The sequence below is a fragment of the Mobula hypostoma genome, chromosome 3 (genome assembly GCF_963921235.1).
Source record: "Mobula hypostoma chromosome 3, sMobHyp1.1, whole genome shotgun sequence".
Lineage (NCBI taxonomy): Eukaryota > Metazoa > Chordata > Chondrichthyes > Myliobatiformes > Myliobatidae > Mobula > Mobula hypostoma.
The window spans coordinates 6,819,920-6,832,373 of record NC_086099.1 but is presented as its reverse complement, the minus strand read 5'-3'; the positions used below and the strand labels follow the sequence as shown (position 1 = coordinate 6,832,373).

Sequence of the window (12,454 nt, the reverse complement as noted above, 5' to 3'; positions counted from 1 at the left end):
AACATTGAAAATGATTGCCAATACTTTCAAATTCTTTGTACTCCTAACTTACTGAAGTAGAGGAATAGTTTCAATTTCTCTCCCGGTCATTTAGACATAAGACCATGAGGCACGGGAGCACAATTAGGCCATTCGGCCCATTGAGTCTGCTCCCCCATTCCATCATGGTGATCCTGGATCCCACTCAACCCCGTACACCTGCCTTCTCGCCATATCCCTTGATGCCCTGACCGATCAGGAAACGATCAACTTCCACCTTAAATATACGCACAGGCTTGGCCTCCACCACAGTCCGTGGCTGAGCATTGTACAGATTTACTACTCTCTGACTTAAAAAAAATCCACATTACCTCTGTTCTAAAGGGTCACCTCTCAATCCTGAGGCTGTGCCCTCTAGTTCTGGATACCCCCACCAGAGGAAACACCCTCTCCACATCCACCCTATCTAGCCCTTTCAACATTTGGTAGGTTTCAATGAGATCCCCCCAGCATTCTTCTAAATTCCAGTGAATACAGGCCCAAAGCTGCCAAAGGCTTCTCCTATATTAACCCCTCAATTCCCAGAATCATCCTCATGAACCTCCTCTGGACTCTCTCCAATGACAACACATCCTTTCTGAGATATGGGGCCCAAAACTGTTGACAATACTCCAAGTGCAGCCTGACTAGTGTCTTATAAAGGCTCAGCATTATCTCCTTGTTTTTATATTCTATTCCCCTTGAAATAAATGCCAACATTGCATTTGCCTTCTACTTACCAGAGACTCAATTTGGTACGAAACCTCCCAAGTCCCTCTGCACCTCTAATGTTTGAACCTTCTCCCCATTTAAATAATAGTCTGCACTATTGTTCCTTTTTACCAAAATGCATTATCATACATCTCCCAACACTGTATTCCATCTGCCACTTTTTTGCCCGTTCTAACAATTTGTCCAAGTCCTGGGCCTGTAACGGGCTGTAGATTTCTACGTTTATGTTCGAAAAGGTCGGCACAGCATTGTGGGCCAAAAGGCCTGCACTGTGCTGTAATGTTCTGTGATCTGAAAACAAGACGTTCCAGTGATAAGAATAGTCTGTTAAATAGCAGGTTCAGTGGTGTGACACCTGCTGCAGAGAAGCTTCTAGAAAGATACAGATTCAGCTATACTGTATGTTGGTGATTTTATATAAAATACAAGCTGGCATTGGAAAAGTTAAACTGCAAAAACAAAACAAAAAAGCAATTTTACACTGTAATCCAACACTGACAAGGGCACAGAACTGAGGCGTCTTTTGTCTCTGTTCTATCTCGGAGAGCCACAGATGTGGATCAAGATGGACAGCAGTTCTGGAGAGCATGCCTGACCTGCTGAGATCCCACAGCATTTTGTGTTTTCTGGAGTGGGGGGTAGGGGTGGTGGTAGTGCCGCAGTTACAGCAACGCTGTTATAGCTCAGGGCATCAGAATTCAGAGTTCAATTCCGGTGTCCTCTGTTAGAAAGTTTGTATATTCTCCCTGAGTGCATGGGTTTCCTCCGGGTGCTCCGGTTTCCTCCCACAGTCCAAAGACGTAACCGTTAGTAAGTTAATTGCTCATTGTAATGAGACTAGGGTTAAATTGACGGGTTGCTGGGTGGTGCAGCTCGGTGGGCCACAAGGGCCTGTTCTTCACTGTTTCTCTAAATAAATATATATATCAGGTCAAGGCTTTTCATTTCTCATGGATGCTGTCTGATCTGCTGAGTTCCTCTAGCATTTTATCCTTTCCATGATTTGTTGGTCTTTAGGAGTGCAGGACACAACTTTCTTAAGCCCATCACCCCTTCTGGGGCATCGGCTCTTGACAACAGCTCTCCCGATTCCTCTGACCTGAGCCAGTCCCCCAAGTTATCCCCAGGTGTAGCCCATTGTCGAAGATCCTTCCTCTCCCAGGAAGTCGTCTCTGGAGCTTCTGCAGCTCTGGGTTTTTAATGGGATGGGACTGCTAGCCCCTGTCGCAGCCGGGCTGAGAACCGTCCATGTCTTCTACCAAATAGATTCAACCCAGCATATCCCCACTGATCTGATTTGACACAAAACAACACATTTCACCGTACGTTTCCAAGTACACATGACAAAGAAAGGTAATCTTCGTTACTGCTCAGCACAATTCCTTTGTCAGCAGCAGTGTTTAACGTGACATCTCAACACTGCTTGAAGGCATTTGTGTATTGCCTAAAATTATCTTCCTTTGTCACATTGAAGCTCAAGCTCAATTATCATTCAACCATACACTTGAATACATCCAAATAAAGCAGCATTCCTCCAGGGCCAGGGGGCAAAACATAGAGCCAGCAGCACACAGCACATATTCTTACAGAAACAGAAAAACATAGTCACCAAAAAAATATCGCCCCAGTCCCTGGTCTGTAGATTGATGATGCATGGGCTGTTGTCCTGATCCAGCTTGTCTTCCACTGAGTGAACACTGGAGGGCAGCAGTGATGGGAGGGGGCAACATTGTACATCGCAACATTGAAACATTGAGTGAGGTACATCATTTGCACCAACAACCAACATAGTCTAGGATGAGCTGGGGATAGCCCACAAGTGTCACCAAAGAACATCGAGCATCGACCAGTACAGCACAAGGAGCAAGCCCTTTGGCCCAATGTTGTGTCAAACCAATTAAATTAGTAATAGACAATAGACAATAGGTGCAGGAGTAGGCCATTCAGCCCTTCAAACCAGCACCGCCATTCACTGTGATCATAGCTGATCATCCACAATCAGTATCCAGTTCCTGCCTTAGCCCCATAACCTTTGATTCAGCTATCTTTAAGAGCTCTATCCATCTCTTTCTTGAAAGCATCCAGAGACTTGGCCTCCACAGCCTTCTGGGGCAGAGCATTCCACCACTCTCTGGGTGAAAAAGTTTTTCCTCAACTCCTTTCTAAATGGCCTACCCCTAATTCTTAAACTGTGGCCTCTGGTTCTGGACTCACCCATCAGCGGGAACATGCTTCCTGCCTGCAGCGTGTCCAATCCCTTAATAATCTTATATGTTTCAATAAGATCCCCTCTCAGCCTTCTAAATTCCAGAGTATACAAGCCCAGTTACTCCAATCTTTCGTCATATGACAGTCCCGCCATCCCAGGAATTAACCTTGTGAACCTACGCAATAGTGAAAGGGCCAACTAAACTAATCTCTTTTGCCCACACAATGCCCGCACCCTTCCACTTACCTCACATTCATGTGCCCATTTAAACATCTCTTAAAAGTCTCTAATGTATCTGCCTCTATCACCACCCCAGGAGTCCACCACTCCCTGTGTAAAAAAACTTGCCCCTCACATCTTTGAAATTACCCCCCCCCCCCCACACTTTAAATACATGTCCTTTGGTATCAGATGTTTCAACCCTGGGAAAAAGAAAAAGATGCTGTCTATGCCTCTCATAATCTTATAAAGCTCTCTCAGATCTCCCCTCAGCCTCTGTTGTTCTTGAGAAAACAACCCAAGTTTGTCCAACCTCTCGTTATAGCACACCCTCTCTAATCCAGGCTCATCCTAGTGAATCTCTTCTGCACCCTCTCCACATCTTTAGCCCTAACCCGTATAGAATGTGGGAGGAACCCGGAGTGGTTGTGGGGAGAACGTACAGATTCCTTAAAGGCAGCCATGGGAATTGAACCCTGATTGTTAGTAATGTAACGTGTTACTCCAGATGCTGTACTACCATGCTGCCCAATAACTACTGATGCATTTCATTAAATAATGACCCAAGATGCACAGAGCGTGAATACAAATGATAGAGTTGTTCCTGGGAGAATAACTGATTATGTAAATGAAGGACTAATTCCCGGATCCTTGTTCTGTCTTGTTCCACTAATTCCTCAATTATTTTCTCACATTATTTTAGCAAACGCCAGGCCACCGGAGAAACCCTTCCAATCAAAGCAGCCTCGAATCTGATTCCAACTATCCCTCCATCTCAATGTCTGACATCGGGGACACCGAGGACGCCGTGCAGCTGGTTGAGGTGACTGATTTCAGATTCTACAATTTCATAACTTGGCAACACAAAGACTTCCAACCGACTAATACAGTGAGAGATCTCTAACCACAGCTTGCTTTTTACAACCAGGATCAGAAATAGGCCATTCAGCCCGTCGAATCTGCTCCGTCAATCAACCATGGCTGCTTTAATTTTCATTTCGATCCCATTTTCCTGTTCTCTTCCCATAGCTTTTGACACCCTAACTCATCAAGAACCTACCTCCGCTTTAAGTATACCCAATGACTGGCCTCCACAGCTGTTTAACAAATAAACACGTTCAACTGGTCTAGCCTGATAACGAAGAACAGGTCCTCAATGAAAACAACGACTTGGCCATCTGTGGCAATGAATTCCACAGATTCACTATCCTGTGGCTAAAGAAATTCCTCCTCATCTCTGTTCTAAGTGGATGTTCCTTTATTATGAGGCTGTGCTTTCTGGTCCTAGACTCTCCCACTATTGGAAACAACCTCTCCATGTCCACTCTATCTAGTCCTTTCAACAGTTGATAGATTTCAATGTGATCCTTCCTCGTTCTTCCAAACTCCAGCAAGTACAGGGTTCAATTCCCGACGCTGTTTGTAAGGAGGTTGTATAGTCTTCCTGTGACCACGTGTGTTTTTTCTGGTTTTCCTATAAGACCATAAGATATAGGAGCAGAATTAGGCCATTTGGCCCATTGAGTCTGCTCTGCCATTTTATCATGGCTGATCCATTTTCCCTCTCAGTTCCAATCTCCTGCTTACTACCTGTATCCCTTCATGTCCTGACCGGTTAAGAACCTATCAACCTCTGCCGTAAATATACACAATGACTTGGCCTTCACAGCTGCCTGTGGCAATGAATTCCACAGATTCACAACTCTCTGGCTAAAGTCCTCCTCATCTCTGTTCTAAGAGGATGCCCCACTATTCTGAGCTGCATCTTCTGGTCTTAGACTCTACTGCCATAGAAAATATCCTCTCCACATCTACTTTATCAAGGCCTTTCACCATTCATTAGGTTTCAATTAGATCACTCCTCATTCTTCCAAATTCTAGTATAAACAGGCTCAGAACCATCAAATGCTGTTTAGTATGACAAGCCGCTCAATTGTGGAATAATTTTCGTGAGCCTCCTTTGAACCCTCTCAAGTCTCAGAAAATCCTTTCTCAGATATGGAGCCCAAAATTGTTCACAAGACTCCAAGTGAGGCCTCACCAGTGCTTTATAAAGTTGCAACATTACATCCTTGCTTTTATATTCTAGTCCTCTTGAAATGAATGCTAATATCACATTTGCCTTCTTCACCACTGACTCAACCTGCAAATTAACCTTTGTCTCCTGCCAATCAGCCACTGTTGTATCCATGCTAGAATCTTTCCTGTAATACCATGGGCTCGTAGCTTGTTAAGCAGCCTCATGTGTGGCATCTTGTCAAAGGCCTTCTAAAAATCAAAGTACACAACATCAACTGGTTCAACTAGTCTATCCCGCTTGTTATTTCTTCAAAGAATTCCAACAGATTCATCAGTCAAGATTTTCCCTTGAGGAAATCATGCTGACTATGGCCTATTTTATTACGTGCCTCCAAGTACCCCAAAACCACATCCTTAACAATCAGTTCCAATATCTTCTCAAACACGGAGGTCAGACTAACTCCCTTTCTTCTGCCTCTCTCCCTTCCTGAAGAATGGAGTGACATTTGCAATTTTCCAGTCTTCCAGAACCATTCCAGAATCTATTGATTCTAGAAAGATCATTACTAATGCCTCCACAATCTCTTCAGCCACCTCTTTCAGAAGCTTGGCGTGTACACCATCTGGTCCAGGTGACTTATCTACCTTCAGACCTTTCAGTTTCCCAAGAACCTTTTCCCTAGTAATGGTAACTTCTCACACTTGACACCTGACACCTGGAACTTCCACCATACTGCTAGTGTCTTCCACAGTGAAGACTTGATGCAAAATACTTAGTCAGTTCATCTGCCATTTCCTTGTCCCCCATTAGTACCTCTCCAGCATTGTTTTCCAGTGATCTGATATCCACTCTCACCTCTCTCTTACACTTTATGTACCAAAGAAACTTCTGGTATCCTCTTTAATATTATTGGCTAGCTTAGTTTCATATTCTATCTTTACCTTCGTAATCACTATTTTTAGTTGTCTTCTGTTGGTTTTTAAAAGCTTCCTAATCCTCTAATTTTTGATCTATTATATGCTCTCTCTTTGGCTTTTATATTGGCTTTGATTTCTCTTGTTAGCCTCTGTTGTGTCATCTTGCCTTTAGAATATATCTTCCTCTTTGGGATGTATGTATCCTGTACCTTCTGAATTGCTTCCAGAAATTCCAGCCATTGCTGCTCTGCCATCATCCCTGCCAGTGTTCTTTTCCAATCAATACTGGCCAACTCCTCTCTCATGCCTCTAATTCTCTTTACTCCACTGTAATACTGATACATCTGACTTTAGCTTCTCCTTCTCAAATTTCAGGGTGAATTCGATCATAGTCTGATCGCTGGCCCCTATGGGTTCTTTTACCTTAAGCTCCCCGATCAATTCTGGTTCATTACACAACACCCAATCCAGAATAGCTGATCCCCTAGTGGACACAACGACAAGCTGCTCTAAAAAGCCATTTCATAGGCATTCTCGAAATTCTTCCTCAAAGGATCCAACACCAACCTGATTTTCCCAATATACTTGCATATTGAAATCCCCCATGACTATTGTAACATTACCCTTTCGACATGCATTTTCTATCTCCATTTGTATTTTGTAGACCACATCCTTACTACTGTTTGGGGGTTTGTGTACAATTCCCATTAGGGTCTCTTTACCCTTGCACTTCCTCAGCTCTATCCACATTGAATCAACACCTTCCGACCCTATGACACTACTTTCTAATGATTTCACTTTTTACCAGGGGAGCAATGCCATCCCCTCTGCTTTCCTTCCTGTCCTTTCAGTACAATGTGTATCCCTGGACATTAAGCTCCCAGCTATAATCTTTCAGCCATGATTAATTATGCCTACAACATCTTACATGCCAAAATGTAACTGTGCTACAAGTTCATCAACCTTATTCTGTGTACTGTGTGCATTCAAATATAATGCCTTCAGTCCTGTATTCATCCTTTTCGATTTTGACCACTCTTTACCTTGCAACTCATCCAGCTGACTACAATTTTGCCCGATCTTTAGCTCTTCCTTGCTAACAGTCTCACTACATGTTACCTGTTTGTAAAGCAACTAGCTCATCCTCAGTACTACCTGGTTCCCATCTCCCTGCCAAATTAGTTTAAACCCTCCTGAACAACTCTGGCCAAGCTGCCCACAGGGATTTTGGGCCCCCCTTGGGTTCAGGTGTAACCCATCCCTTTTCTACAGGTCGTACTCCCCAGAAGAGATCCCAATGATCCATAAATCTGAACCTCTGCCCCCTGCACCAGTTCCTCAGCCATGCCATGGAAATGCCATGAACCTGATCCGAGACATCCCTGATCCTGGCACCAGGAGGCAACATAGCATCTGGGTGTCTCAATTGCACCCACAGGACCTCGTCTATGTCCCTCTGACTGGGGAATCTCCTAACAACACTGCAGTCCTCTTTACCTCTCTGTTGTCCTGAGTCACAGAACCAGACTCAGTGTCAGAGACCTGGTCACTATGGCTCCCTGTGGTAGGTCATCCCCCCTCAATTGTATCTAAAGTTGTATATTTATTATTGAGGGGAACGGCCACAGGTGTACTCTGCACTGGCTGTGCATTTCCCCTCCTTCTCCTGACAGTCACCCAGTGTCCTGTCTCCTGCAACCTAGGGGTGACTACCTCCCTGTAGCTCCTGCCTATCACCTCATTCTCCCGTTTGAGTCGAAGGTCATCGAGCTGCAGCTCCAGTTCCTCAATATGTTCTCTCAGGAACTACAACTTGGCGTGCCTCGAGCAGAATCAGGTCTCCGAGACCTCCTATATCTCAGACACAGTACAAAACACTACCCCAGAGCCATTTTCACTAATCCATATGCCCTAACAGGTGAGGAATGAACAAATATGAACAGAAAGAGAGAAACTTACTGATTACTTTATTTCACCCAAGCCAGATATTGCCTAAGACTGATGAGCCAAAGCCACTCTAAACACTGGCACTCTCAAAAATAACTGGCTGCTCCACTTGCACTTGTGTTCTTTCTATTGGCCTTTTCTAATTAATCCCTCTTCTTGCTTGGTCACTCCCCAACTCAGAGAAACTGCCACAAAGCTCTACAGTTTAAATCTCTGTTGCTGTCTTGATTGAAAGGTAGCTCTTTTTACGCACGCCTGACATTGGCTGTCCATCTCCCATTTCGTCCCACGTTCCAGAAATATACTGCTTAGTGTTCGTAAGTTGTGAACATGTTATATTGCTGTTGGAAACAGTGTGACATGTTTGAGCTGCCCCCAGCACATTCTTGGACTTTGCTGGTTATTGATGCAAATGACACATTTCACCACATGTTTCTATGTATAATTGTCAAACAAAGATAATGTTTAATCTTTAGATTTTATCCAAAGTTCAAAATAAATTTATTATCTAAGTACATAATATGTCACCACAGACATCCCTGAGATTCGTATGCGGGCATTCACAGTAAATCCAATGAACAGAATAGAATCAATGAAAGATCGCCCCCAACAGGACAGACAGGTTTCTTCATGCAAAGCTGTGACATACCCTCAGGAGCAACTTTATTAGAAACCTCCCGTACCTAATAAAGTGGCCACTAAGTGTATGTTTGTGGTCTTCTGCTGCTGTCGCCCACCCACTTCGAGGTTCAATGTGTTGTGTCTTCAGCGTACCACTGTTGTAACACATGGTTGAGTTACCGTTGCCTTCGTGTCAACTTGAACCAGTCACTTCTGACCTCACACATTAATAACTGAATCTGTTGACCGTGCCTGCATGCTTTTACGCATTGTCTTGGCAAACAGAACTGCTGCTCACTGGATGTTTTTTTTGTTTGTTTTTTGCACCATGCTCTGTGACTCTAGAGACTGTTGTGCATGAAAATCCCAGGAGATCAGCAGTTTCTGACATACTCAAATCACCTCATCTGGCACCAACAATCATTTCACAGTCAAAGTCACTTAGATCACATTTCTTGCTCATTTTGAAGTCTGGTCCGCACAGCAGCTGAACCTCTTGACCATGTCTGCATGCTTTTATATTTTATATATTGAGTTGCTGCCACAGAATTGGCTGACTAGGTATTTGCAATAACAAACAGATGGACAGATGTATCTTTTAAAGTGGCCACCGAGTACATATGGGACCCATACAGGGTCTGTTGTGATGCCGTGGACAAAAATGTAGAATAGCTATACATTAAACCAACATTATTACATTACCGTCCAATAATGTTTCAGTGCAAATCTGTGAAGTATCTTCTTATCTATCAGTTAATTTAATCAAGGAATAATTGTGTGCAGCCTGGAGATCTTTGCATCCTCCAAATCTTTATTTTCATAGTAACATTCAAGATGATTGTCGATGTCTTCAAATTCTTCGTAGTGCCTAACTTGTTGAAGCAGTGAAACCATTTCATTTTTACTCTCGGCTGTTTCTGAAATCTCAAAGCCTCAATGCTTGAAAATGCAGTGAGGTAAACAGTTCTGGATTGTCTTACTGCTTATTTTCTCACCAACTATCAGTAACAAAAATTTCTGCTTTTTGAACACAAGCATATGCAACTGACACAATTCAAAAAATGTTTGCTCTAAACATGGTGTAGTGGCCAATGGCCACACAAGTGCACACAACTGACACTAATCCGAATCTGTTTGACAAGTCTCCTGTCCCAACTAAGAGGTACAATATCTCAAATATACATAGGGAATCCCAGCTATTTTCTAGATTAGATTTTTTTCTTTTAAGACTTGTTCCAAATAAATGGCTGCCCTGATTAATTGATGATCCAATTATCTGGAATCCAGTGTATTTTCTTGTATGTCAGTACATGTAATCATAGGTCTTTGTGTGTAGACTGTGGAAGTAGCTGTGTTTGATCAACTTCATGCCGTGTCCTTCACAGGAAGCAGGTCTGGAGAATGCTGCTATGGACATGACTCTGTTCCTGAAACTGCAGAAACGAGTGCGGGAGCTGGAACAAGAGAGAAAGTCATTACGTGCAGAGTTGGAGCAAAAGGAAACCAAAACGATGGTATTGTAATCACTAAAAACTGCAGCCAACTGTATTCAGTCCTGCTGGCCGGTTTGGATACAGACATCTTTTCCCCTCTCTGGCATTAAACGATTGAGTGGTTGCCTGGTAGAATAAATAGGCACCATAGTAACGTAGTGGTAATCGAGACACCATTACAGCTCGAAGCATCGGAGTTCAGGTTTCAATCCGGCGTCCTATGTAAGCAAATTTGTACATTCCATCCATGGGCATTTGGTTTCCTCCGGGTGCTCCAGTTCCCTCCCACATTCCAAAGACATTCCAGTAAGTAGGTTAAATGGTCATTGTAAATTGTCCTGTGATTAGGCTAGGGTGAAATCGGTGGGTTACTGGGTGGTGCGGCTTATTAGGCCATGAGGGCCTGTTCGAAGCTGTAACTCTAAATAAAACAAAATAAAATTCCCTTCTACTTTGGAGCTCTACCCTAAACTCATCCAGTGTCTGTGGAGAAAAATCAGAGGGAAATAATGACAGTTTATTTATTTCTGATTTGAGCATTATTTTTCATTCTGTGACAATAAATTTGCTTTCCTTCCACAAAGGCAAATGCGTACAACAGCATCCCAGATAACGAACAAGCTGCAGAAATGGCCTATGGAAGCTTAAAGGTAGGTGTTGGAATTGGTTTATTCTTGTCACAGGGACTGCAATGCATGAAAAACTTGTCTTGCAAACTGTTTATACAGATCAGATTATTACACAGTGCTTTGAGGTAGAACAAGGTAAAACAATAACAGAATGCAGAATAAAGTGTAACAGCTACAGAGCAAGAGCAGTACAAGAGGGGCAAGATCACAGTGAGATAGATTGTGAGGACAGAAATCCAATTTATTATACTAGGGAACTATTTAATAGTCTTATAACAGTTGGATTAAATCTATCCTTGAGCCTAGTGGTATGTGCTTTCAGGCTTTTGTCCCTTCTGTGCGAGAGAACGGGGAGAAGAGAGCGACCACAATTGAAGTATTGTGTTCGGTCTGGTCATCTCATTAGATTATTTTTGTACATTTAGGTTTCTTTTATATCAGAGAATTATACAATACACAACCTGAAATTCGTACTCTTCACAGACGTCCATGAACAAGCGACCCCATAGAATGAATGATAGAACATTGTAGCCTGAAACTCACCCTCCCCCAACCTTCACAGAAGCAGCAGTGAAAGCATCGACCCCCATGCCCTCTATCTTGTGCCAGCAAAGCACAGACCCCCCCCCCACCTCCCCACCCACCATACAAGCAACAGCAAAAGCCCCAAAAGAGATCTTCATCCACGGTCCATCAAAATGACATTACTGGAAGCATCTGGAAGCTTTAGAGAGGGTGCAGAGGAGATTTACCAGGATGCTGCCTGGATTAGAAAGCTTGTCTTATGAGGAAAAGTTGAGCGATGTTCCTGTAACAGCGAGTTAGAAGCTGCCCTTGAGCCTGCTTGGAGGAATGTGGAAGGACCCAGTGCACGGAGACTGGATGTTTAAAAGTGAAACTGCAGATGCTGAAAAGCCCAGCCGCTTGGTCAGCAGCATCTGAGGAGAGGGGATCAGTGAATGATTCTGGTCAGAGTTCGCAGGCAAAGGAGTACAGGTTGGTTTTCAGTAGGAGATCAGCAGATGGATGTATGGAATCATACAGCACCCCAGCATTGCAACAGGCCCTTTGTCCCATCCAGTCTGTGCTGAGCCGTTATTTTGCCTAGACCCAACGACCTTTACCTGTACCATGGCCCTCCATACCCATCGCATCCATGTACTTATCCAAACGTCTCTTTAATGTTACGACTGAACCCTCAACCGCTACTCGCACTGGCAGCTCGTTCCGCACTCTCACCACCCTGTGAGTGAAGATGCTCCAACTCAGGTTCCCCTTTAGTATTTCACCTTTCACCCTTAACCCATGACCTCCAGCATATTACGGTGAATGTCACAGAGTGAAGATGGCTTAATGTGTTCAGTTAACAGCACTTTTAGACTCTAAGTCTGTATTACGAGTTGAGGACCTGCCTGGAAGGCTAAATGTCTCTGTAGAAATGGCTCAATGTACGATTCCTACATTTCATATAGTGCCAAGTTCAGCAGTTTTTTTTCTCTAGCATGCTCATGTACAGCAAATCAATTAAAAAATGTTTCTTTAGAAAATTCAATAAAAATACTGGTAAAGGTCAGTGATCTCCCCTGGGAGAATGCCTGAGAGGAACCATCATGCTTCTATAAAAAATATTTACCATATCATTGTTTAAT

General features: G+C 43.4%; 1 protein-coding gene and 1 long non-coding RNA gene across 3 annotated transcripts in view; one reads left to right on the top strand and one right to left on the bottom strand.

The window, feature by feature from the left end:
• The window catches only part of LOC134343838 (unconventional myosin-Vb-like), a 293,220-nt gene that overhangs the window by 244,062 nt on the left and 36,704 nt on the right, over positions 1-12,454 (top strand). For both annotated transcript variants that reach the window (XM_063042611.1, XM_063042610.1), the window contains exons 25-27: positions 3,882-4,001; positions 10,069-10,197; positions 10,761-10,826. In XM_063042611.1, coding sequence (XP_062898681.1) covers positions 3,882-4,001; positions 10,069-10,197; positions 10,761-10,826 — 315 coding nt within the window. The remainder of the gene's footprint in view (positions 1-3,881; positions 4,002-10,068; positions 10,198-10,760; positions 10,827-12,454) is intronic.
• LOC134343841 (uncharacterized) overlaps positions 7,700-12,454 on the bottom strand; it is an 81,806-nt gene continuing 77,051 nt past the window's right edge. Inside the window, exon 3 of the long non-coding RNA XR_010017328.1 lies at positions 7,700-10,137. This is a non-coding gene — a long non-coding RNA (uncharacterized LOC134343841). The remainder of the gene's footprint in view (positions 10,138-12,454) is intronic.